Source organism: Anolis carolinensis, chromosome 1 (genome assembly GCF_035594765.1).
Source record: "Anolis carolinensis isolate JA03-04 chromosome 1, rAnoCar3.1.pri, whole genome shotgun sequence".
In the NCBI taxonomy this organism is placed as follows: Eukaryota; Metazoa; Chordata; class Lepidosauria; order Squamata; family Dactyloidae; genus Anolis; species Anolis carolinensis.
Window position 1 is genome coordinate 272,852,053 of NC_085841.1, and position 26,375 is coordinate 272,878,427.

The following is a 26,375-nucleotide window of genomic DNA, read 5'->3' on the forward strand; positions in this document are numbered from 1 at the left end:
AAAATGAGCCTAGTTTTTATGTATAATCAGCTAATTCAGAATATAAAACTGACGAATTATGCTAAAAATTTCCATTCATTAGCTCAGTGGAGGATTTCAGATTTGAAATGCTTGTCTGAGTGACTCCATAATTGATCAGAACAATATGATAAAGATGAGCACCAGGAAAATATTAGGCTTAATGAAAGTGCAATTTTCATAAAATGAGGGAAGTGGTTGCTGGATATGGCTGTTTGTGCCAACTAGTTGCATTTCCCATGTTCTTACGGATCAATAAAGATATATAGCTTTGATATAATGCATAACAGCCATCTGTAGAATTAGTTTTGGGTCGTCTGGATGTTAATAAAACCCTCAATCTCTTATTTATTTTAACCAACCATTTTGTAGGCAGGGATATAACAATTATAAAATTTGTAAGTACCAACATTGTCATGTCTCAGATGAATGACTACACTGATAATTCTGCTACTGATTAATTATATGCATTTGTCTCCTGTAAATCCAGTTACTCATTGGTGTAAGATCACACATCAAATTGTCCTATGACCTCAGAGCAATTTCACTGCAGTGATTATGATTGCTGAAATGAGTTCCATTTCCAGCCCAATCAGTCATTGACATGCTAATTAGAAGAAAATGGAGAACTATACAATTCTAGCAATAGGAGAAATGGTTAATCATTTACACTGTATTTCTGCAGGAGAAATGAAATCCCATGAGCCACTTGCCATAATTGCAGCTGAGTAAATTACAATTTGAAAACTGTAATCTCTTCCTGTTATTACAAATTTGCATGTAGTGATATTTAAGACAAATAATAAAAAGAGTAGTGTATAATTTTATAATATCCCACAGCACATCCGGCATATTCATTAGCTTCTTGTTTTAAGGATAGGGATTTTAGTACTCTTTTAATAAAGATGAAGGGCTCTCTAATCCCAAGGATAGCAATATGATCCTTCGGCAATTGAAATTGATAAGTCAACAAACGGCTTAGGACAGAATAGATTTCTCATGAACCAGGGTTGTCTTCACACAAGTATAGTGTTATGTTTCCATGACTTCATCTTATGAAATCCTGGGATTTGTAGTTTGATCAGAGGCACCAAAGAAGCTCTTGAGAATGCAAAATGCTCCTTGGTCAACTCCCAATTCCAGGATTTCATTGGTAGGAAGAATGAAAGTTAAAATGGAATCATCATGCTTTAACTGTGTAGTTTGGAAGGGTCTCTAAATAAACTTTAGAAGAAACGTCAAGAGAATAAGAATCAAAACAGGACAAATTCTGAATCAAGACGAAATGAATAAAAAAAATTGCCAACCATGAGCCAAACTAGATAAGATGAGAAAGATGTTTAATTGGATCAAGACGAGAAAGATGTTTAATTGGATTTTCAACTGAACGTGTTCGCATATGTATGTATTCATTTTCATGCAAGATCCAGTCTGGAATTATGGCGGTGTGGTAAAGCAGGCTAAATCTTCTCCAATTTTTCCTGGTGAAAATTCCCAACTCCAGAATTGCTGTTATTTCCTAGCTATGTTTTGACATAACAGAAAGCTTTATTTAAAATAAATTAGATAACAAAACAAGAAAAATGTCCAAGTGAAAGGTTCAGATGTCCAAGTGAAAGGTGCAGATAGCAACAACTCTTTAGTAATACAGGTTATAGGACTCCGAAGTAGCTTGGTGGTGCGTCCATGAAATTTCTATTCAGATGGCTTCAGGAACACTTAACAGTATAGTATTGGCTTACTGGAGCACACCAGCTGTTAGGACTGAAGTGGTCTAACACGATGCCTGTGGAAGCTCGGAAACAGTATGAACAAAAGTGACAATTGCTTGAGATTCATTATGTTTATTTAAGCACTTATTTTTGGCTAGTTATTATAAGTTTATATATATATATATATATATATATATATATATATATATATATTTAATAATTTTATTGAAGATTTTTCAATTACATGTAATAAAAGCTGGGTTGAGGGGTAGAAGGAGGAAGGGGAAAGAAGTGGGGTAGGGTAAGGGTGGGGGAGGGATTAAAGGATGGGAAAGGGTGTGAGAAAGTTAAGGAAAGTCGGAGTTATTATAAGTTTATATTGATGTTTTAATTAGTGTTTTGATTTTGTCTGTTTGTCTGTCTGTTTGTTTTTTATTATAGTATTGTTTGCCACTTTTTGTTTGGAAACCACCCTGAGTCCTCCTGGGGAGATAGGACAGGTTATAAATGAAGTTTTATCGTTGTTGTTGTTGTTGTTTGTTGTTGTTGTTGTTATTATTATTATTATTATTATTATTATTATTATTATTGTCCTCAGCTTTTGACAGCTGGAAGTGTAATGCCTCTGTGTATGTATATTTGATTCAACTGTCTTAAGTGGCCACCATATTTTCTATATGAATGAGGTCCTTATCGCCTTAACACTTGCCTTACCTACTGGTAAAAGGGATAATACATAGTGGATCCAGGGATACAGGGCTAGCTGTGCCACCTCCTTGCAGGATTAATGGCAAAAGTAATCTTTTAAAAACAACCTTATTGTCATAGAAGGAATTCAAAGCAGTATCTGTCTGCTTGCTCTATTCGGGTTTGGGTTAAATAAAAGGCCTTACAGTGTCTTTCTGGTAAGCTGTACATAAAAATAAATAGAATTTCATAGATCGTGCTTTCTTTTACTGCTAACCTCCTATACTTCCTCTTGATTTCAAAGCAGTTCTGTGTTTCTTTGAAGTATTGCCCTGCCAGCTTTTCATCCAGGATGGTCATGTGTGCGTTTGTGAGTAGTGCTTCAGAATTCTAATGTGCAGATGTCACTCCTCTGTATACACAGGGCTTTTGAATTCAACAAATACCTCAGTAAAAAGAGCCATGGACTCTACATCCTAGAAGACAAACTGGTTTGTTTGTCCTCCTGTATACGCTAAGGAAGAGCTGAAGTAGCTCTCACAGTTTCATTTTTGTTTTCACTTATTTATTTATTTATTACATCACTTCTACCCCGCCCTTCTCACCCATCAGGGGACTTGAAATATCACCTAGAGACTGACTTCCTTTTGGCTTTTTAAAACTCTTATTTCAAGATGTCATATTAAATTTAAATTGATATTTATTTATATGGATTATTTATATTTGTGTGTAACCATACAAGGAAGGAGGGCTTTCAGACTAACACAATTACAATGGTATGATTCTACTTGAAATGCCTTGGCAACTTTAGTGTCTCAACAAATTGCAATTCTCTATGATTTCATAAGATGCAACCATGGCAATCTAGTGGAATCATACTGCTATAATTAGTGTGTGTTCAAAGATCTAGACACATATTAAACACAGGGGTAGTCATGTTGACTGTGAAGCAAAATCCAAAATACACATTGTCATGATTCAGCCCAAAGACACAAAATATATTGAGCTCACTGGTTAAAGACAAGTTTGCTTAACAGTCTTTATTTCTACCTATAATTGTACAAACTTGCTGCTGCTCAGTCGTCTAGTCATCTCCGACTCTTCGTGACCTCATGGACCAGTCCACGCCAGAGCTCCCTGTTGGCCGTCACCACCCTCAGTTCCTTCAAGGTCAAGCCAGTCACTTCAAGGATACCGTCCATCCATCTTGCCCTTGGTCGGCCTCTCTTCCTTTTTCCTTCCATTTTCCCCAGCATCGTGATCTTTTCCAATCTTTCCTGTCTTCTCATAATGTGGCCAAAATACTTCAGCTTTGCCTCTAATATCCTTCCCTCCAGTGAGCAGCCGGGCATTATTTCCTGGAGGATGGACTGGTTGGATCTTTTTGCGGTCCAAGGCACTCTCAGGATTTTCCTCCAACACCAAAGTTCAAAAGCGTCTATCTTCCTTCGCTCAGCCTTCCTTATGGTCCACCTCTCGCAACCATAGGTTACTATGGGGAATACCATTGCTTTGACTATGTGGACCTTCGTTGCCAGTGTGATGTCTCTGCTCTTCACTATTTTGTCAAGGTTGGCCATTGCTCTCCTCCCAAACTTAGATAGGGATTTCTAAACTGGACATAATAAGGGCTAGCCCATAGAAAAGATTTGATTTTTGATCCCTAAAACGAAAAATAGAAGCAGTAGACCCAAGCTGCTGCTTCTTCTTTATTTGTTCAGTTGTTTCAGACTCTTCGTGACCTCATGGACCAGTCCACGCCAGAGCTCCCTGTCGGCCGTCGCTGCCCCCAGTTCCTTCAAGGTCAAGCCAGTCACTTCAAGGATACCGTCCATCCATCTTGCCCTTGGTTGGCCTCTCTTCCTTTTTCCTTCCATTTCCCCTAGCATCATGATCATGATCTTTTCCAAGCGTCCATGATCTGTAGATCCAAGCTACAGATGTGGAAAGGTTTGGATTGGCCTTTGGCAGCCAATTGTTAACATTTTAAGAGCAGGATAATAAAGATAAAATAATCTAGAAGTGTCTTGCATATATTCCCTTCCTGGAGGTCTTCAAGTGGCACCTGGATAGATATTTCTTGAGGATGCTTTAGCTCTGGATTTCTTGAATTGATTGCCCTACAGAGCCTCCTGCAGTTCTGATTCTCTATGCGCCTGCATCATATCTTTCATTGCATGGATGCTCAGAGGCAAATCTGTTATTACACTGTTTATTGAAGGCTTGTGGCTTAATGAGTATGCATACAATGCTAAACAACCCTTATTAATTATTGCTTTGAGTCCAACCGGTGGGCCATTATATGTATCTGACAAATCTCCAGTGTTGTAAAGGAACTACTGGGAAAATCTCCATTGTGAAGTATGAATTAGTTTCCATGGCTACTTCTGCTTCTTTCATTACTCTCAGAATGATTATGGCTGTAGTGTACATAATTGTCTCACTCCCTAGAAAATATTCCTATTTTTTCAAGTATATTCAGCTCTGCCACGGTTTTATGTCAAGTTAATTCATGGTTGCAAATTCTTAGTAAGAAATTACATGATAAATTAAATAACCAGTATGTAAGTGTGGCCTCATTTACTTGTAAGCAAGCTGGAGGAGCTCCCAACATAGATCGGGACCACTAGTGTCCAAAATTTATTATTTTTAATTATTTAGCAAATGTAGGAAGGTAGGTGACTGGTAGTGTGATGACTCATGGGCCATGTAGTCCCGTTCCTAGTACTGTTGTGAATGATGAAGAGGAAAACTTGGGTTTTCCACCATTTCAGCCAGAAAAGGAACTATCCCAGCCAGAAATTGAGCCTTTGCACCTGCAGGAGGCTTGTCTTCCAGAAATCTGCCAAACAAGCCCTGAGTCGAGTTCTCCCCCTTTTTCGCGCCGTAATTATTATCTCCAGCAAAAAGGAGTGCAACAAGCTAATCGCAGGAGTTTGAGAATTGCAGCAAAGCATTCAGATGATTAAGCCTGCTGCCATGAGAAATTTTAGGGAGTCATACATCTGGACACAGAGATTGACTTTCGTTTCTGATTCCCCAGAGAAGTGTTCTCTGGTGGGAAAACGAGGCCTATTTAGGTTCCTTGCTCCCGAAGGAATCTTGCGGAGTCAATTCGTCAGCTACCGGAGCAGCGTGTGTGGACAGCTACTCCTGCTTTCAAGCCTTTGTTCCTGTTCCAAGCCTTCGTTCTCAGCCTTGTTTTCTCCCCGGATCTTGCCTTGTTTCCCGGACCTCGCCAAGTAATTACCACGGATCTTGTTCTTGCTCCTCGTTTCCTTGTTGCCTTGAATCAAGCTTGTGTGCCAAGAATCAAGTTATTTCCTAGCCTTGCTCAAGTTCATGGACTAAAGGACCTTGTCATCTCCCCTCACTTGCTTGGCAAGTGAGTGTTTCGGTTATTGGATTACAACTTTGGACCTTAATATTTCATATTGGACATTGCTTTTTTGGACTAATTTTGACCTTTCCTGAAAGGTCTACTTCTGGACTATTTCCTATACTTGTTTTTATTAACTTTATATATTTCCTTAATAAAGATATTAGATAGAATCTGGCCTCTGTGTATGGTTATTGGTGCTCTGCAGCCTGGGTCGTGACAGTTTGACTCCGCCACCCTAAGCACCAATTAACCTAGGCCAGAATGTCTACCGGAGCCGGACCGGGGGCCCAACCACTCAGTTACACCATCGACAAGGATGAAGTGGACCGCATCCGTGATAAGCTCAATGCGCAGGAGGGAGAAATAAGGGGATTGAAGGAACGCGGAATCCGTCTCCCGGCCCTGGCGCTGCCAACCAAGTTTACTGGAGAAGCTTCTAAGGTTCATGTTTTCCGTCGCCAATGCCAGGCTTATCTAGAGGCCCGTAATGCCGAGTTTCCCCAAGAAGACATCAAGGTGGCGTGGATCTACAGTCTCCTAGACGGGCCAGCGGCCAACTGGGCGACGGCACTGTTCGACCAAGACTCCCCACATCTAAGATCAGCGCAACAATTCTTGGATCACATTAAGGCGACTTGGGGGATTGAGGACAATTTGGAGGCAGCCGGCCACAAACTCCGGCGCCTCTCCCAAGGGGACAGACCCATGTCCCAGTACATAGCCGAGTTCCGAGTGTTGGCCCATAACACCGGATGGAACGATATAGCCCTCAGAGGACAATTTCGGGAGGGTCTCAACATCGAGATGCTCCAAGGTGGATCCTCCACACTCTCTTGAAGCACTCATTGATCAATGTTTACGAGCTGAAGTCATGATTGCCAACAGAAGACAATGGATCCGAGGCCAGAGCGGTAGGACCGGAGCGAGACCTCCCGCTCCCACCGGCGTCCAGCCGCGCCCAGTGTGGAGACCCCCGCCACCAGCCCCATACCCCAGAGGAAGCGAGGAGGTGCCGATGCAGTTGGGCAATGTGCGTCCCAGATTAGATGCCGCCGAGAAGGCCCGTCGCCAACGCCTAAATCTCTGCTGGTACTGCGGAAACGGGGGCCACTTTGCCAGAGAGTGTCCAGCCAAAGGGAAGCCCGCCGCTCGTCTGGCGGCGGCGTCCTCCACGGAGACGAAGACGTCTGAGGCGGCTGGCGCACAGCCGGCGGGGGAAGCCAGCGACCGGGCGTAGAGAGGCTCGCCAACCCGGTCAAAAAACCCACTCAAGAGCCGCCAACCGGGGTCCTATTTCTTCTAGTGGTCACCTTGTGGTCAGTAAAAAAAGGACCCGTCATGGTCCATGCCATGATAGACTCAGGAGCCACAAACAACTTCATTGACAGAGAGTATGCCGACTCTCTGGGATTACAATATCACGACTTCAAGAACGCCCGTGTGGTGCAAGCCATCGATGGCCGCCCCCTCAAGACAGGTCCAGTAAGCCAGTGGTCGGAACCCACCAGAATGTGGATAAGGGAACACATGGAAGAGATTTCCTTCTTTGTTACCGAGGTTCCCCACTTCCCTGTGATTTTGGGAATTCCATGGCTGACACTCCACGACCCAAGCATCTCCTGGTCCAACAGAGAACTGCAGTTTGCTTCAAAATATTGCCAAAACCATTGCCTTGTAGCCAAGGTATGCCATGCCACAGACGCTGAACCCATCATCACCTTGCCCAAGAAGTACTCAGAATATTGGGATGTATTCAATGAAAAAGAAGCCGAGAGACTACCCCCACATAGACCTTATGACTGTGCCATTGACTTGGTGGAGGGGGCCCCGATTCCACGAGGACACCTCTACTCCCTGACTGAACCAGAGCAAGAAGCTCTCAGGGAGTTCTTAGAGACAAACCTCCGCAAGGGGTTTATCAGACCCTCTCAATCCCCAGCCGCTTCCCCAGTGATGTTTGTGAAAAAGAAGTCAGGGGACCTACGCTTGGTGGTGGACTATAGAGCATTGAACAATATCACTAAACGAAACCGGTATCCCCTGCCTTTGATCTCAGACCTCTTAGACCGACTTCGAGGGGCTAAAGTTTACACCAAACTGGATCTTCGAGGAGCTTATAATCTAGTTCGCATCAGGGAAGGGGACGAGTGGAAGACTGCCTTCCAGACAAAATTCGGTTTATTCGAAACCCTGGTTATGAATTTCAGTTTATGTGGAGCTCCCGCAACGTTCCAGCATTTTGTCAACGATATCTTTCAGGATTATCTAGATCGGTTCCTGATTATCTACCTGGACGATTTTTTGGTGTTTTCTAGATCACAATCAGAACATGAGAATCACGTCAGAATGGTGTTACAACGATTGCGGGACCACGGACTTTATGCCAAGTTGGAAAAATGCGCTTTTGATCTGCAAGAGGTAGATTTCCTGGGATATCGTGTCTCGCCACTAGGGCTCACCATGGACCCGGCAAAGGTCACAGCAGTATTGGAATGGCGGGCGCCAACCAACAAGAAAGAGGTGCAACGATTCTTGGGGTTCGCGAACTACTACCGCAAGTTCATTCCAGACTTTGCCCGCTGGTCTGACCCAATCACCAGCTGCATCCGTGGGAAACAGCCTTTCCGCTGGACAGATCAAGCAGAGAAAGGGTTCCAGCAACTAAAGAAATTATTCACGTCCCAGCCAATCCTTCAGCATCCAGACCCTGAAACCCCTTTCGTCGTGCAGGCGGACGCCTCCGATGTGGCGATTGGGGCTGTACTCCTACAACCAGTGGGAGATCATCTCCATCCTTGTGCCTTTTATTCCCATCAATTGACCGCACCAGAGAGAAATTACACTATTTTGGAAAAGGAACTTTTGGCCATAAAGGCAGCCTTTGAAACTTGGAGACATTGGTTAGAAGGGGCCAAATTTCCCATTGAAGTACATACTGATCATCGGAATCTAGAGCATCTAAGAACTGCCCGCAAGCTAAATCAGAGGCAACAACGCTGGGCTTTATTCTTTGAACGTTTTAACTTCCAAATTCATTATGTAACCCCAGCCCAGACCAAGCAAGCAGATGCCCTGTCACGGAAACCGGAATACGCTGCAGGGCGCAAGGAGACCTTTGAATCCCAGCTGCTACAACCCGAGAACTTTGCCACGCTCACAGTGGGAAACACCAAATCCACTCCCATTGAATCAACTCCCTCTACTCCAGGGCCCCTTTGTGCTCAGGAAATCAGGGCTAGTCAGCAAGCAGATGCTTGGGCACAAGACCAACTTCGCCAAGGGCTACGTTTTCCCTTTTCGCTCAAGGATGGGCTACTTTGCTATAGAAATCATGTTTACATCCCCCCAGGACCGGGCAGGGAAAAAGCACTTTGTCTGTGTCATGACTGCAAGCCAGCAGGGCATTTCGGACTATTCAAAACCATGCATTTGATCCTAAGAGACTTCTGGTGGCCCAAGATCCGCAAGGATGTGGAGAAATATGTCAACACCTGCCCAGTATGCCAGCGCTCCAAGACAAGAAGGGAAAGACCCTCAGGGCTTCTACATCCCCTCCCTACCCCATCCCACCCATGGGAAATAATCTCTGCGGATTTTATCACTGATCTACCACCTTCCTGTGGATTCACCACGATCCTAGTGGTGGTGGACCTTTTTACCAAGTTAGCCCATTTCATTCCCTGTGATGGCCTTCCCACGGCCAAAGAGACTGCAGATCTATTCCTTCAACATGTTTTCAGATTACATGGATTGCCCAAGAGTTTGGTCACAGACCGTGGGTCCCAATTCACCTCTCGTTTCTGGAAAGCACTACAAAAACTATTGGGCATAGACTCTCGTTTATCTTCGGCTCACCATCCCCAAACGGATGGGCAAACTGAGCGCACCAATGCCACTTTGGAACAATACCTTCGCTGTTATGTGAACTACCAGCAGGACAATTGGGTTTCCCTGTTACCGCTGTCAGAGTTTGCCTACAACAATGGGGTCCAGGCTTCAACTAAAGAAACCCCGTTCTTTGCAAACTACGGCTTCCATCCACGTTTCTTTCCTCCTGTCATTGAAACCTCAGAAGTTCCCGCAGCAGAGGACTGGCTGCAGGAACTCACAGCGGTGCAACAACTTTTGCTCCAGCAACTGGACCAAGCCAAGGAGGACTATAAACGCCACGCTGACAAACATCGCCAGCCGGGCCCCGAAATCAAGGTAGGAGACCGGGTTCTTCTGTCCACTCGCTTTTTGCCCTCCCATCGCCCTTGCCGGAAATTAGATGCCCGTTTCATTGGGCCCTACCCAGTGGTGGCGCAACTTAACCCTGTGACTTTCAAACTCCAACTTCCGCGCTCTATGCGCATTCATCCAGTGTTTCATCGCTCTCTGCTCCTTCCGGCGGAAGGTGTGCGCCCTGATGCAGACCGGCTGGCCCCCACTCCTGTTTTGGTGGATGGGGAGGAGGAATTCGAGGTTCAGGACATTTTGGATTCTCGCTTTCACCGCCGCCGTCTACAATATCTCATTGACTGGGTGGGTTTTGGCCCCGAGGAACGTTCTTGGGAAGACGCTTCCACAGTCCATGCCCCCGATTTAACCCGCCGCTTCCATCTGACCTATCCCGCCAAGCCGCGGCCTCGCGCCTCGGGGAGAGAGCCCTATTTTGAGAGGGGGCTTGAGGAGGGGGATGGTGTGATGACTCATGGGCCATGTAGTCCCGTTCCTAGTGCTGTTGTGAATGATGAAGAGGAAAACTTGGGTTTTCCACCATTTCAGCCAGAAAAGGAACTATCCCAGCCAGAAATTGAGCCTTTGCACCTGCAGGAGGCTTGTCTTCCAGAAATCTGCCAAACAAGCCCTGAGTCGAGTTCTCCCCCTTTTTCGCGCCGTAATTATTATCTCCAGCAAAAAGGAGTGCAACAAGCTAATCGCAGGAGTTTGAGAATTGCAGCAAAGCATTCAGATGATTAAGCCTGCTGCCATGAGAAATTTTAGGGAGTCATACATCTGGACACAGAGATTGACTTTCGTTTCTGATTCCCCAGAGAAGTGTTCTCTGGTGGGAAAACGAGGCCTATTTAGGTTCCTTGCTCCCGAAGGAATCTTGCGGAGTCAATTCGTCAGCTACCGGAGCAGCGTGTGTGGACAGCTACTCCTGCTTTCAAGCCTTTGTTCCTGTTCCAAGCCTTCGTTCTCAGCCTTGTTTTCTCCCCGGATCTTGCCTTGTTTCCCGGACCTCGCCAAGTAATTACCACGGATCTTGTTCTTGCTCCTCGTTTCCTTGTTGCCTTGAATCAAGCTTGTGTGCCAAGAATCAAGTTATTTCCTAGCCTTGCTCAAGTTCATGGACTAAAGGACCTTGTCATCTCCCCTAACTTGCTTGGCAAGTGAGTGTTTCGGTTATTGGATTACAACTTTGGACCTTAATATTTCATATTGGACATTGCTTTTTTGGACTAATTTTGACCTTTCCTGAAAGGTCTACTTCTGGACTATTTCCTATACTTGTTTTTATTAACTTTATATATTTCCTTAATAAAGATATTAGATAGAATCTGGCCTCTGTGTATGGTTATTGGTGCTCTGCAGCCTGGGTCGTGACAGGTAGGAATGTTTAAATGTCCCCTATTTCTTCGTGGGGATTTATTTACCTGTAAGTAAAACAAAATGAAAAGGTTCAGCTGCCTGCTATGCATTTAATGTATCATATAATTTAGCTCTTTAGTACAAGCATCAGCAGAATTCACATCACTTTTTCGATGCATTTTGAATGTGTGTAAGAATTAATTAAATCTTCTAATAAAAAACTGAAATGGATAAAACAATTCAAAGTTATCAGCTGAGGAGGGAATTAGGTAATGTTTGCTTACTTCCTATTTAATTTTCTTTCTGTTTGTGATCCACCTTTGCAAGAGACGTTATTAAGATGTTGACATTTTGTAATAATAACCAATTGCATGTTAGTAATAGCTTTCTATTTCTGTCTTGATGAGTGAGTTTCGAGCCTGATAGAACAGGAAGTTTTAGGCCATTATTCAAAGAATTCAAAACGACACCTATCAGTACCAGCATTTTTAAAGGTTATTGATACAGAATTATACAATGGCATAACATCTTTATATGGAGCTGAAATGTATTTACAGTTTTTAGATCATCTACTATGATAATAAAATGAAATTGACCTTTCCCTCAAAGAGAGTGAAGGAAACTATTACTGTATCTTTTGAGCTTTGTTCTGGTTTGGTGACTCATTTGAATGAACCCCTGGCCCCTTCCACACAGCTGAATAAAATGCCACATTTTCTGCTTTGAACTGGAATATATGGCAGTGTGGAGTCAAATAACCCTATTCAAAGCAGATACTGTGTGATTTTCTGGTTTGATATTCTGGGTTATATGGCTGTGTGGAAGAACCCCCAGTCTTAGCTCCACATTTTGGTGTTTTAAGCTGCTGTGTAGATAAGGCTATGTTCCATGTTTAATTGTTGTGTGGGTAAGAAATCCTGCTACCATTCATCCCGGGTATCCAACAAAAGCATCATCCACCCCACTGTTATACATACAAGTGTTTTTCTAGACAGTGGAAAACAAGATCCAGTGGCCCATACTTTCTTCTTGAGGTAGAGGTGTGTGTTTTAGTACTGACTCATGGGTTGGTTTATTCCACGATGAAATTATGGGTGGAGATGGTTGTCTCCCTGTAGCAACTGTGGAAAATCCCTGCCAAGGAAAGCTAAGTGGATGCCATCTTGTTTGAGCTTCTGGCAAGTGTTACTCAGCCTTCGGTCCTTGGAACTGCTCTAGCTCTTTTAACAGTTTGTTTGTAAATTATTTTTCATTATTTAGTTTGCGTTAAATGTTTTTATTTCAGTTTTTATCTCTGCACTATTTTACACATTTTATCAATTGTGCATTGTCCAGAGGACACTGATGAGTGGAGAGAACATATGTAAATGCTTAAAACAAATATATGGGTGTGTTTGGGTAAAATTCTCAGCTTTTCGTAAAATCTCTTCTTGAACTCGAGAACTTTCAAAGTTCTGGCAAGCATGAGGTCCAACTTCTATGTTGCTCTCTTCCCCATGTGGAGAAAAAGTGCGGGCAGCAATTTCTTGCCTCTACCTGCTTGTAGAACTTTAGACATTAAACCTTTGAAAATGTTTTCTTGTGTTATTACAGTTTTCTGATTTTTTGTGTTGTTAAAAGATCAAGAATCAAGACTTCTGGAAGCAACTCAGAATGACAGGAGAACATCTCTGCCTCTCCAACCCAAAATAATCTTACTATTCCAAGTATAATGTGTTGTTGAAGGCTTTCATGGCGAGAACCACCTTGTTGCTGTGAGTTTTTCAGGCTGCAGGGCCATGTTCCAGTAGCATTTTCTCCTGATGTTTTGCCTGCATCTTTGTCAAGCATACTCAGAGGTTCATTTAGAAGTCTGTTGGAAATGACCTCAGAACAAACTTGCATCATTTCCAACAGACCTCTGAACAAACCTTTGAGGATGCTTGCCACAGATGCAAGTGAAACGTCAGGTGAGAATGCTACTGGAACATGGCCATGCAGCCCAAAAAACCCAGAGCAACCCAACATTCCAAGTATAGTTGAATTTGGCTGCCAGGGAGAACTTCTGAAATTAGCAGGAATGGAAGCATATGGCCTTCTTTTTGAAAATAACAGTTATTTGGCTTTTTGCTGCTTGGTAGGCATTGATGGTCCAGCTGCTTTCCAAGATGATGCAAAGGAAGTAGGGAGCCGTGTTCAGATCCTTACAGTTGGAGAGGCTTGTCAAGATGAAGATGATGGTGAAATAATAGCTTCCTGTCAACAAGGCAAGCATGATCTTAGAGTAACGATGCAGAAGAAAGGTAGGTTTTCAGCAGAACCTGCTGATGTTAATAGCTATTTGTTCTATTCACCAAACCTCTTCTGTGAACCAAAGGCCAATTCATAGAATGGCCAAGAAAGAGATCTTCATAGCTCTGTTCTAGTATAAAACCTGACTTGAGATATTTCACTTTGTAGCTTCTTAAATTAGGTTTTTAAATTAGTAGGGCATAATCCTGCTAAAAATGATACACTTGAAGCAGGAATGCGATTTCCTGCTTCTTGGCAGGGGGTTGGACTAGATGACCCATAAGGTCTCTTCCAATTCCATGATTTTACTTGGAACCCATAATGGCACTTTGTGGGGAAGGGTTACATGAAAACAGAGACACTTAGCTGCACAGCTTCTGTTAACGTCAGTAGATTATACCAGATCTTGTGTAGAGCTACAGCTTAGCTATGTGACACCCCCTCTCCATAATGCTAGTAGATTATATAATGCCCTAGAAAGATAAAATACATTAGTCAGCAGGGCTCACCTGATTGTAGATGCCTTGGTAACCTTTCCAGCAGCAAATATGTTTTCTAACCTGATATGCAACTAAGACTTTCAGTAACCAATGGGTTAGCCACATTGATACCTGAGAAATGCCCAATTATTCTAAAACTTATATTCCTTGCTTCCAATTTTATATTATAAGCAATGGAAAGCTGTTCCCAGGGTGCCTGGCAGAAAAAGTGTGTACTGATATTTTTTAGAATTGGGCATGAATTCCTGCTTAAATCACTTGATGATGTGTTGGAAATCCATTGCTCAGGAAACATCCAGAAAGTCTTATCTGGTTCCTATAGATATGCGAAATATGTAGGAAATACAAATCCGACTAAAAAAAAGATAACTGCTTCATTTTGTACCCTTTATCATGGTATAACACATCAGCCCTAGGAAATGTTCAGCAATTTTTATTTCAATTTTTTTTTAGCAAATTGAGTCAAAAGGACTGTACAGTCATTCCCTCCATTTTAACCGTTCTTCCATTTTTCAGACACTCTGACTACCATTAATGTCATTGAAAGGAATCAATCTTTAATGGTCTTTAAGCAGTCTTAATGTCATTGTATTGATAGGCAGAAACTATATTCTGGCATTTTCGAGATGTCAAGTGATGAATTTGTGCAGCAGTAAAAAGAGTTGTGTGCTAAGAGGTTTAGGTTGCAATCCTTTATATATATTTTCAGGAAATAAGCCTCATTGAATTATGTGGGACTAATTTTGGGTGAGACATGTGAGGCAATGTACACACACCTTTAAGGCTGTCTGTGTGTATTTGTAGACACTTTATGATTGTGACAAAAAAGTGAGTGCTGCCTATATCACTCCCCCATCCATGTATTATTAAAGTATGAAATTCAAAAGGTGTCAAAATGTATTTTAATTATTTCAAGTTAGCATTTTAAAATCTGTTTGATTGACATTTTTAAAGCATTACATCTATATTGTAAGTAGCCTTGGTGCTTGTGCCAGGAGAAATCAGGGATATAAATTGATTGAATGAATGACTAAGTATTGTACTTTACATTTTGGTCAAATATATTTCATATATTGGCATAATATTAAAGCAGTTCCCATCTTTTGGTACTGCTGTCTCTGCCAAACAAAGAATGATAGAAAGAAGATACACGACTGCAAATTAGATCTTTGTTCAATATTAAATACTGTGGACATAAACAATTCAAAATTGAGCTGCCGTGAGGATTTTGGGCTGTATGGCCATGTTTCAGCAGCATTCTCTCTTAGCGTTTTGCCTGCATCTGTGGTTGGCATCTTCAGAGGTTCTGAAGATGCCAGCCACAGATGCACGCGAAACGTTAAGAGAGAATGTTGCTGAAACATCGCCATGCAGCGCGAAAAACTCACAGCAGCCCAGTGATTCTGGCTTTGAAAACCTTCGACAAAAATTTGAATTTGCAACAGTTTGATTTCCGTAAATGTGATCCTTCAGGTATTTCGAGTAGCATGAATTTTGATGAAGAGGAGGATGAAGATGATGAAGATAGTTCAAGTTCCTCACAATTGAATAGTAACACCCGACCAGGTTCTGCAACAAGCAAGAAATCAAACAAGGTGAGAAGTCAAGTGTGATGCAACCAGAAAACATGTTACAGGATCATCTGAGTCAACTGTTAGAAACAACATAATTTTTCATATAGATATTATCAAAATATTATTTGTTTCTTTAAAAAACTTTTCTAAAAACTACAAGAGTCCAGTTTTTTCTAGAAATTAAAAAGGGGTCCTACAGCTATTTGCTATAATGATCAATCAGTTTGGAAGCATTTCCTGATAATATGATCCAATGTGGTATCGTGGTTTGAGCATTGGACTTTGATTCTGGAGAACAGGGTTTAAATCCTTGCTCGGCTATGGCAACCCACTGGGTGATTCCTCACAATCTCTCAGCATCATAGGGAGACAAAACTCCCTTTGAACAAATCTTGGCCAGGAAGCTCTGTAACAGATTAGCTTTAAGGTCACCATAAGTCAAAAATGAATTGAAAGCACACAGCAACAACATTGTTAACCACCATTCATATCTAGAACTATTTGATGTGTTCACATTCCCTTGGGAACTTTGTCTACACCCACTTTTTTGGATTTGTGTGTATGTATCTAAACTGTATTTCTAAATGCTCCGCTAAAGTTTTTAAGTCACTGCAATGCTAGAAAATTGGGAACTGAAGGAAAATTTCATTCAGAAGAGGAAAATTTCCTCTTCAGGAAACAATGTTCTTATTGTGTGCCCCCTGTAACCATATCCCTGATGAATCTTAAAATACTTAACAGATAACTCTTGTTGGAATTCTGATGTTTACTTTCCTGATAGATTGTTTTGATAAAAAGTTATTGGCTGTTGCTGACTAGCATCCCTGGCCTACAGACTTCCTTCTCCATTCAGCAGTATCAGACGATTGTGTGTGGTTACTGTGTTAGGGCGGAAAGGGGCCAGTGAGAAAGAGCAACGGAACTATCTGTTCTGACTGGCTGGCTGTTTGCCTGCCTGCCTTCATTGATCATTAGAGTAAGCCAGCACATTTTCTTTAACTGTGCTGAAAACATAATTGTCCTAACATCAGCAATATGGTCCATAATCTTTAATGTATATTCCCCATCTAAATTATACCCCAGTACAGGTGCCCCCGCTGTTTATTTCAAGATGTGCTGTACATGATGGAAAGAGAAGCATAAAGCATGGAGAATGACTCTAGTTTTCTAATTGTCTCTATAGTACCATTTACCTTCAAAATGATCTGATTCAATAGTTTGTGTTTCCAATATATTCTAGTTTTTCTCCCTCTTCTAGGAAACAGCCTCAGGACCTAGCCCGTCAACTAACAACCTTGTAATCGACGTTGATGACCTGGAGGAGTTTGGCGTGAGACCTGCTCCTCAGGGCGTTACTGTCAAATGCCGAATAACGAGAGACAAGAAGGGGATGGACCGTGGAATGTACCCTACTTACTACCTCCACTTGGAAAGGGAGGATGGTAAAAAGGTCATAATGCATATTTTGCTGGTTGTATATGAAAGAATAGAACAAAATATGTAAAAACAGAATGATAGATGTGGAGAGAAATCCTTCTTATACTTTGGACCTCCATTCTCCAAATCCATAACATATAAGTGTTTATAGTAGTTAGTATGATATATTTAGCAACGAGAAAGATAAATACCAACCTGCTGTCAGCTAAACCCCTATACACCTGGGCCTCTGTATGGAGCTTATTTCTCAAACAATGTTTATAGAATTACACTATTGGGGATCATTGTTCTCTGCGGGCCATTCAGTCATGAAATGATCTTGTATTAAAATTTTTCATGCTGGACTTGCACAGGTTTATTCCACTAAAGCATTTTATTGAATTTCACATGTGCAGAAATATCACAAAGTATGCTTTAATGGCAGCTGTTGGCTTCTATGTCCAGTCACGAAACTGCACAGCCGCACTGACATGGCCCAACCCATTAAGAAGCTCTCCAAGGTTCTGAACCCTATTGTTAAAATAGGCAGGAATTAAGGTTACCCTACTTAGAAAAGTGGACACAAGTACTACTTCAACGCACTGATAGTTCATCAGTTCTCATTTTAAATACATCTACTATGTAAGCTGTGATAATTGCCACTATAAATATTCCTGACCTTCAATGTAGGAGAATAGCACCAGTTTTGACATCACTCTCCCTTCCCCACCTCTTCTGGCAGCTGCCTCACCTGTTCCAATAAGCCTCCCTGTTCCACCATTCCTATGTGGCTGGAGGCTACCTCAGCCATCTTTCTGAGCCACCTCTCCTTCCCATTCCAGGTTTGTCTCCCTTCTCTCTCCCACCCTTAGTCAGTCCCTCTCTCTGTCTCTTTCTGTCTCTTTCTGAGCATTCTGCTGGGCCATACCACATCCCTTCTCCTAACGTAACTCTCAATAGAGCTGACAATAGAATAATGAGGCAGGTGACGATGAGGTGAAGCAGCAGTGAACATTTTAAAAATCCTGGAACATTTTTAAATCTACCCAGAAAGAAATTTTAGCTCAGAAAAAGAGGACATATTTGGGAAAAAGAAGACATATGGGAACTAGGAACTGGAATGAGAAAAAGAGTCTCTTCAAACTGCTATTCTAACTCAAAAAATGAATGCTCATCTATGCAATACTGTGTCCACCAAACATTACTTCTAGGCATCCATCTAGGGAAAGCCAATTCCTTGAATCCCAGTGGTTCTCTTTTGATTGTACAGATGCAGTTGCTCTAAGGTTTTAAGGAAGTTGTTTTCACCAGTTATAAGGGACTGAATCCAGGATCTTTTGTATGCAAAGCATGCTTCATACCCATGTGTTACAGCCTTTCTCCTGTTAGTACTTTAATGATACACCAAAGATATTAATGCATAAAATTTAATTTTAGGCAGTTTTGTAAATCGTTACCATTGTAGTGTACATTGCTGGACCAATTTAAGACTATGGCAAGTTATAGAGAAATAAACATTGGTGTGTGTAACTGTGGCATGTGCAGTACACAGTTGCCTTCACACATCCTTGCCAGCTTGGCTTGCAATCTCTTGTTTTTCTCTGTGTTTAAACAAACCTCTGTTTTTATCATGAAAACTAATATGTAAAAGTAAATGAGGTTTGGGAGGCACATCATATTGCTTATTCTTTATTGATACAGTAGCAGACATCATGTTTCGAATCTTGAAGATGATTAGCAATTAGGTTCTTCATCCTTCTGATCCAAACTGGCATCTCTTTTTCTTTCAAATAAAGGAGACTGTTCAAGCTCAAATTAAACATTTAACAGTGTTTCCTAGGTTTAATTATTTAAATCATAAATAATGAATTGAAATGAGTAGTTTCATGTGCTGATTTTAACACCCCACCCCTTTGCTGACTCTCATTTGATCTTCCATATTTTTGCTGTTGATGATAACCTATAAGAAAATTGGATTCAATTTTCTTTTTTTATGGTCTTGTCAGAATATTTCTTTATTTTTCTATTTTATTTTAAGGTATTTTTGTTAGCTGGAAGGAAGCGAAAGAAGAGCAAAACCTCAAATTACCTCATCTCTATTGACCCAACAGACCTGTCACGAGGTGGAGAAAGTTTCATTGGAAAACTAAGGTAAATTGGCACAAAAGGCTTGGTTTGTGCAGACTACTGACTGATGTCAATATGCTTTTAATCACAGTTAAAATTTACCGGAACTCGCATAAGATTTGTGCGATTGCTATTACTTACCTTAATTCAAATTGATTACTTCCTTAATCCTCTTTAACTATCCTTTTGTTTACCTATGCCAGAATAATTAGAGTGGTACAAAATCATCAAAAGAGGAATTGAAAAGATGATAATACAGAAGAATATGAAAGCTAATCAAATATAGTGAACAGAATAGTAGATTTGGGTAAAAGCTCTTCTCAGCCATGATACTTGCTTGGGTCAGAAACTGTCTTAGCCAACCAACTAGTGTTAAACTGCATTACAAAAAGTCAGTGTTTGGATAATGAAAAGTAACAATTCTGTTTTGTTCTATAGTTCAAATGGATTTGGACCCCACATTTTAAAAACAATATTGATATATTGATCATAGTTAGAGAAGGGATGTGTCCAGAGTTAAGCACAATTTATCCAGATGAGAAAGGAATAAGAAGGCAAACCCATGGTCTTTAAATATCTGAACAGCTGTCAGCTGAGGAGGTAACAGACTTGCTTACTGTTATTCCAGCCAAGGTGCAAATTGTAGGGGTGTTAGTGTTTTTCTAAGTCTTTGAAGAAATGTCCCAGTGAGAAGAAATGTTCAACAATGGAACATCCTCCATTAGAAGTGTTTAGGCAAAGCATACGTGGCCCTCTGTCAGGCAACCTTTACTGCATTCTGCGTTACAGAAGCTGCATAGAGAAAGAAGGCTTTGGACAATGCTTTCTCCAAAGTGCCGTCCAACTCTCTGATGGGCAAAATGTGGCCCTCCAGATGTGGCACTGTGACGGGGATGATGCATCACCACATTCACACTTATACAATCATGCAAATGCTCCATCCCCAATCGTAGACCAGGTGCCACAGGAACACCCTTGGGAGAGTGATGGTCTCTCGGACGCATCTCAATGGACTGTCATTGATGAATGCACTGGGGATGTCGAGGAGGAGGACAACACTTTATACCTACACGATTCACTTCAACAGGAACACTCTTCAGGGGACCTACACACTGCCTTGGACAAAAGGGACCCTGTCAATCCTCAAAGGAGACAAGTCTTGGTAGTAGGTGACTCCCTCCTTAGAAGAACGGAAGCCATCATTTCCAGACCAGATGGGAAGGCTCGAGAAATATGCTGCCTCCCGGGGGCAAAAACACACCATATCACTCAGAGGCTCACCAGGCTCCTAAAGCCCCCTCCCCCCCTTATGTTGATTCATGTAGGAACCAATGATACCACTAGGAATACTTTTCATAAGATCACAAATGATTTTCGAGCTCTCGGAACAAAGTGAAAACTGTGTAATGTACATGTGATCTTTTCATCCCTCCTCCCTGTTGTAGGACATGGCTCTACAAGGGCCAGAAAAATAGTACAGATCAATAACGGGCTCAGAAAATGGTGTCAGGAGGAGCGTTTTGGCTTCCTCGACCATGGCCTACTCTTCCAGGAGGATGGCCTACTGGCAAGTGATGAGGTTCATCTCACACAAGTAGGAAAACACCTTTTTGCACACAGCCTCACAAACCTCATCAGGTGCACTTTAAACTAGATCCACTAGGAGAGGGAAACAACAGCCTGGTGAACACTATTTTACCCACGACCACGGGGAACCGCCAAAAGGCTAAATGGAGGGCTGCACAAACACAGCAAGGACCAAGTACTGAGAGCACAATAATCCCAAATAAACAGCTCGGGAGAAGGTCACAGGGGCTTACATGTCTTTACACTAATGCACAGAGCATGGGAAATAAGCAAGACAAACTCCAACTTTTAGCACAACATCACACATACGATGTCATAGGCATCACTGAAACCTGGTGGGATGACTCCCATCACTGGGATATAGCCATTGAGGGCTATAACCTCTTTCACAGAAATAGAACAAAGGGGGGAGGAGGGGGAGTAGCTTTATATGTCAAAATCAGTTATGTTGCAGAAGAAATGCAAGATTGTAATCCGGGAAACCAGCTTGAAAGCATCTGGATAAGAATCAAGGGAACCGGGACTCAAAAAGATCTCGTTGTGGGTGTATACTACAGACCTCCGAGCCAGGATGAAGGACTTGATGAAGCCTTCTGTCAACAGTTGACCAAGCAGGCACAAAGAGATATAGTAGTCATGGGCAATTTCAACTATCCTGATATCTGCTGGAAAACAAACTTGGCCAAGAGTACAAAGTCCAACAAATTCCTCACTTGCCTTGCAGACAGTTTTATGGTTCAGAAGGTAGAAGAGGCAACAAGGGGATCGGCTACTCTTGATCTCATCTTAACAAATGTGGAAGACCTGATCAATACAGTCGAAGTGGTCGGATCCTTAGGGGCAAGTGACCATGTGCTCCTGCAGTTCGCCATACAAAGGAAGACTGAAACTAAGACAAGTCAAACACGCATTCTGGACTTTAAGAGAGCTGACTTCCAAAAAATGAAGGAAATACTGAGCGGCATTCCATGGAGGCCAATATTAAAAGACAAGGGAGTTAAGGATGGATGGGAGTTTTTAAAAAGTGAAATACTCAAGGTGCAAATGCAAACAGTGCCAACAAAGAAAAAAAAAATAAGACAAGTGCGAAGAAGCTAGAATGGATGTCCAAAGAACTTCTTACCAGGCTAAGACTCAAAAGAGACATGCACAAGAAGTGGAAAAGGGGAGAAATCACCAAAGAAGAATTCAAATGTATAGCCAACTCCTGTAGGGAAAAGGTTCGCAAGGCTAAAGCGCAAAATGAGCTCAGGCTTGCCAGGGACATTAAAAACAACAAAAAGGGGGGGGGGGGTTGCTTATGTTGGTAGAAAAAGGAAGAACAAGGAGGCAATAGGGCCTCTGCGAGGAGAAGATGGGGTGATGGTGACAGGGGACAGAGAAAAGGCAGAACTATTGAATGCCTTCTTTGCCTCGGTCTTCTCACAAAAAGAAAGCCGTTTTCAACTTCAGCAACATGGAATGGACATAGGAGTAGGGGAAATCCAACCCCAAATAGGGAAACAAGTTATCCAGGAACACCTGGCTGCTCTAAACGAATTTAAGTCGCCAGGGCCAGATCAGCTACATCCAAGATATTGAAGGAACTAGCGGAAGTTATTTCAGAACCACTGGCAATCATCTTTGAGAGTTCTTGGAGAACAGGAGAAGTCCCAGCAGATTGGAGGAGGGCGAATGTGGTCCCTATCTTCAAGAAGGGAAAAAAGAATGACCCAAACAATTATCGTCCAGTCAGCCTCACGTCGATACCAGGCAAGATTCTGGAAAAGATAATTAAGGAAGTTGTCTGCAAACACTTAGAAACAAATGCGGTCATTGTTAATAGTCAACACGGATTCACCAAAAACAAGTCATGCCAGACTAATCTGATCTCTTTTTTCGACAGAGTTATGAGTTGGGTCAATACAGGGAACGCCGTAGATGTAACGTACCTGGATTTCAGTAAGGCCTTCAGTAAGTCCCCCATGACCTTCTAGCAAACAAACTAGTAAAATGTGGGCTAGACAAAACTACAGTTAGGTGGATCTGTAATTGGCTAAGTGAACGATCCCAAAGGGTGCTCACCAATGCGTCGTCTTCATCTTGGAAAGAAGTGACAAGTGGAGTGCCGCAGGGCTCCGTCCTGGGCCCGGTTCTGTTCAACATCTTTATTCATGACTTAGACGAAGGGTTAGAAGGCACAATCATCAAGTTTGCAGACTACACCACAAATGGGAAGGATAGCCAACACTCCAGAAGACAGGAGCAGAATACAAAACGATCTTGACAGACTAAGGAGATGGGCCGAAACTAACAAAATGAAGTTCAACAGGGACAAATGCAAGATATTCCACTTCGGCAGAAAAAATGGAATGTAAAGATAGAATGGAGGACGCTTGTCTCGACAGCAGTACGTGTGAAAAAGACCTTGGAGTCCTTGTGGATAACAAGTTAAACATGAGCCAACAATGTGACGCGGCTGCTAAAAAAGCCAATGGGATTTTGGCCTGCATAAATAGGAGCATAGTGTCTAGATCCAGGGAAGTCATGCTCCCCCTCTATTCTGCCTTGGTCAGACCACACCTGGAATACTGTGTCCAATTCTGGGCACTGCAATTGAAGGGAGATGTTGACAAGCTGGAATGTGTCCAGAGGAGGGCAACTAAAATGAGCAAGGGTCTGGAGAACAAGCCCTATGAGGAGCGGCTTAAAGAACTAGGCATGTTTAGCCTGCATAAGAGAAGGCTGAGAGGAGACATGATAGCCATGTATAAATATGTGAGGGGAAGTCATAGGGAGGAGGGAGCAAGATTGTTTTCTGCGGTCCTGGAGACTAGGACGCGGAACAATGGCTTCAAACTACAGGAAAGGAGATTCCACCTGAACATCAGGAAAAACTTCCTCACTGTGAGAGCTGTTCGGCAGTGGAACTCTCTCCCCCAGACTGTGGTGGAGGCTCCTTCTTTGGAGGCTTTTAAGCAGAGGCTGGATGGCCATCTGTCGGGGGTGCTTTGAATGCGATTTCCTGCTTCTTGGCAGGGGGTTGGACTGGATTACCCATGAGGTCTTTTCCAACTCTACTATTCTATGATTCTATGATTCTGTCCCATATTTCACTAGATAATTGTAAGAGTAAAAGGGAACGATCCAGATTTATTAGGGCTTCTTGATAGGGGGTTTGTACACAAATGGAATAAGTGAGCATACATTCATTCTGGATCTATTAAACCAGAATAATATGTTGCCTTTCATAATTGCATTTACATGAGATTGTATCTCTAGTCTTTAACTGTATCAGATTTCTCTGAGATGTGAAAATTCTATCGTAATTGTGTAAGAAAGAGTAGCTGAATTTGATCATCCGCTTGTTATATTTTTGCCTTCAAGAAGCGCATTTCTCTCTGGAGTTATCAGATGGCTATATATTATGTTGTTTTTAATTATCTCTGAGTGCTTGAAGCTTAGAGGATGATAATGAATCAAGTAGCTCAGTTACTTTATTTTTCTTCTCTGATAGATCAAACCTTATGGGGACAAAGTTTACAGTTTATGATAATGGAGTAAATCCAATGAAAACAACATTGAGTTTGGAGGCAAGTAATCTGCGGCAGGAGCTGGCTGCTATTTGCTATGTAAGTACTATTTATAGGCCAAGTAAGCAAGTTTATCTCAGAAAATAATTGTTAATCAGGCATATAAAGATATATAAACTTGTAAACCCACTTAGGATCTACTAGTAAATGATCCAGAACCCTGTTGTTTTTAATTTTACAGTGCTGCTCAAATTGTGGCTTGCACTTGCAAACTGAGTTTGTCAGGCATCTTATCTTCTAGAAATCTAGCAAAATTTGACTCATACTTTCAGGTTTTTACTGGGATCCGACAGCACTGATGCTTTGTTTTTCTGTCTTAAATTAGCATCTCAACGTCTTATTTTATTTCAGGTGGTTTTTTTTTCTTTAGTGTAAACTTAAATATTTATTGGTTTTTTCTTTAAAGCTTTAGTAATCAAAAGAAATCTATAGTTTAGAATATATAAATAAAATTATGAAAAGAAATAAGACTAGAACATTTGAAATGTACATTAAAGTGTCTATTATTTATTAGATCAATCGATCGATCAATATTTAGGCTTCAATTTTATACTCATATACCTCAGAATAGTCCTAATTGAAGTCAGCTCTTTCTGAAAAATATGCTGGACTTTATGCCTTTCCTTAGAACACTTCTCTGAACAACTACAAGTAACTTAATTGCATGTGTGTGGCCATCTATTTCTTTAGGTAATACTTGACCAGTTGGCCGTCTTCCATAAACAGATCACACCTTATTGTCAGTTGAATTAAGGGAACAGATACTGGTTCCTTGAATTTGGTGTAAAACCTGATTAGTGATGCAAAATCTGGTTAGTTAGTGAACACGTCCATATATTAATTCTTCCCGCTAGGCAAATTAATTTTTCAATGATAGTGAAGGTTGTTATGATGAATCACCCAGTTACAGCACAGATGTTCTCAGGATTTCTTTACCCTCGAATGATCTTTTTCTGCTCAAGTCCCAGGTTTCCCTTGAGCAAAGGCAACTCGCTAGGATGAACATCTGATATACAAGATGCAAATGCTCAGCTCTGCACACTGCATGCTCTTAGCTCATACTGATCACATGCGCCTTTGGCTGCATTTGGGTCAGGCAAACTGCTGATTTCACCATGTTTCTGAGTCATTTCGCTGAGTTTGAGTTGAACAAGCAAAGTCAAAGGTTGGCAGTTACTTCATAACTGATTGCCAGATGTGAAGAAGAATGAGAGGAATGGAGAGAAACCCTCCTCAGCATTTAATTTGTGAAATGAGAAATCCCTGGCATGAGAGATTTTAGGCAGCTTGCCTCTGAAACATTTTCTTTGCTTTGGAAACTATTATCCTTAATCCTAGATATATAGGACCTGGTCAAGGTGCTTCAAAAGTGCTCAGAAGGTACTCACATGATCAAAGACACTTTTCTTTCTGCTCAGCCATCTTACTTAGAAGGTTTTTTTTTTAATATAATGGCAGTTCTTGTCTTCAGATCAGTAGCAGAAAGTGAAAGGAAACAATATAACCTTCTTCACAGATTTTTGTTTGATTAAAGGATTTATATATTTCCTTTCTCTAAACAAGTGCAAGCCAGTGAAACTCTGTTTATAAGTGTTTATTTTAAAAACAATTATTTCAGAAATATTTATTTTAAAAGGTTTTAAAATTATTTTTTAAAAATACTTCACATTTTATAGTTAATCTGTAGTTAATTGATGAGTTTTTAAATATATTATTGTGGGGTATAGGCAGGGGCAGGGGGATTGGCAGCTACTTCTGTGCAGCAAAATTGAGAAGTCACTTACCAGCCCTAAGAAAGGTTGAAAGGCCAGAGGATCTGATCTGATAAAATATTTGTGTCATAAAAAGTATATGCTGGAAACATTCCAAAAAACATTAACTCCAAAAACTGGCCAAGGATACATAAGCTTAAATAGTTGTGAGTCTCAACTGGAGTCAGACCCCTTATATCA

General features: G+C 41.6%; 1 protein-coding gene across 3 annotated transcripts in view; it reads left to right on the forward strand.

Annotated features, from left to right (window-relative positions):
* The window catches only part of tub (TUB bipartite transcription factor), a 229,835-nt gene that overhangs the window by 185,126 nt on the left and 18,334 nt on the right, over nucleotides 1–26,375 (forward strand). For all 3 annotated transcript variants that reach the window (XM_008117640.3, XM_008117638.3, XM_008117639.3), the window contains 5 exons: nucleotides 13,497–13,658; nucleotides 15,621–15,742; nucleotides 16,980–17,171; nucleotides 19,176–19,288; nucleotides 24,348–24,462. In XM_008117640.3, the coding sequence (XP_008115847.1) occupies nucleotides 13,497–13,658; nucleotides 15,621–15,742; nucleotides 16,980–17,171; nucleotides 19,176–19,288; nucleotides 24,348–24,462 (704 nt within the window). The remainder of the gene's footprint in view (nucleotides 1–13,496; nucleotides 13,659–15,620; nucleotides 15,743–16,979; nucleotides 17,172–19,175; nucleotides 19,289–24,347; nucleotides 24,463–26,375) is intronic.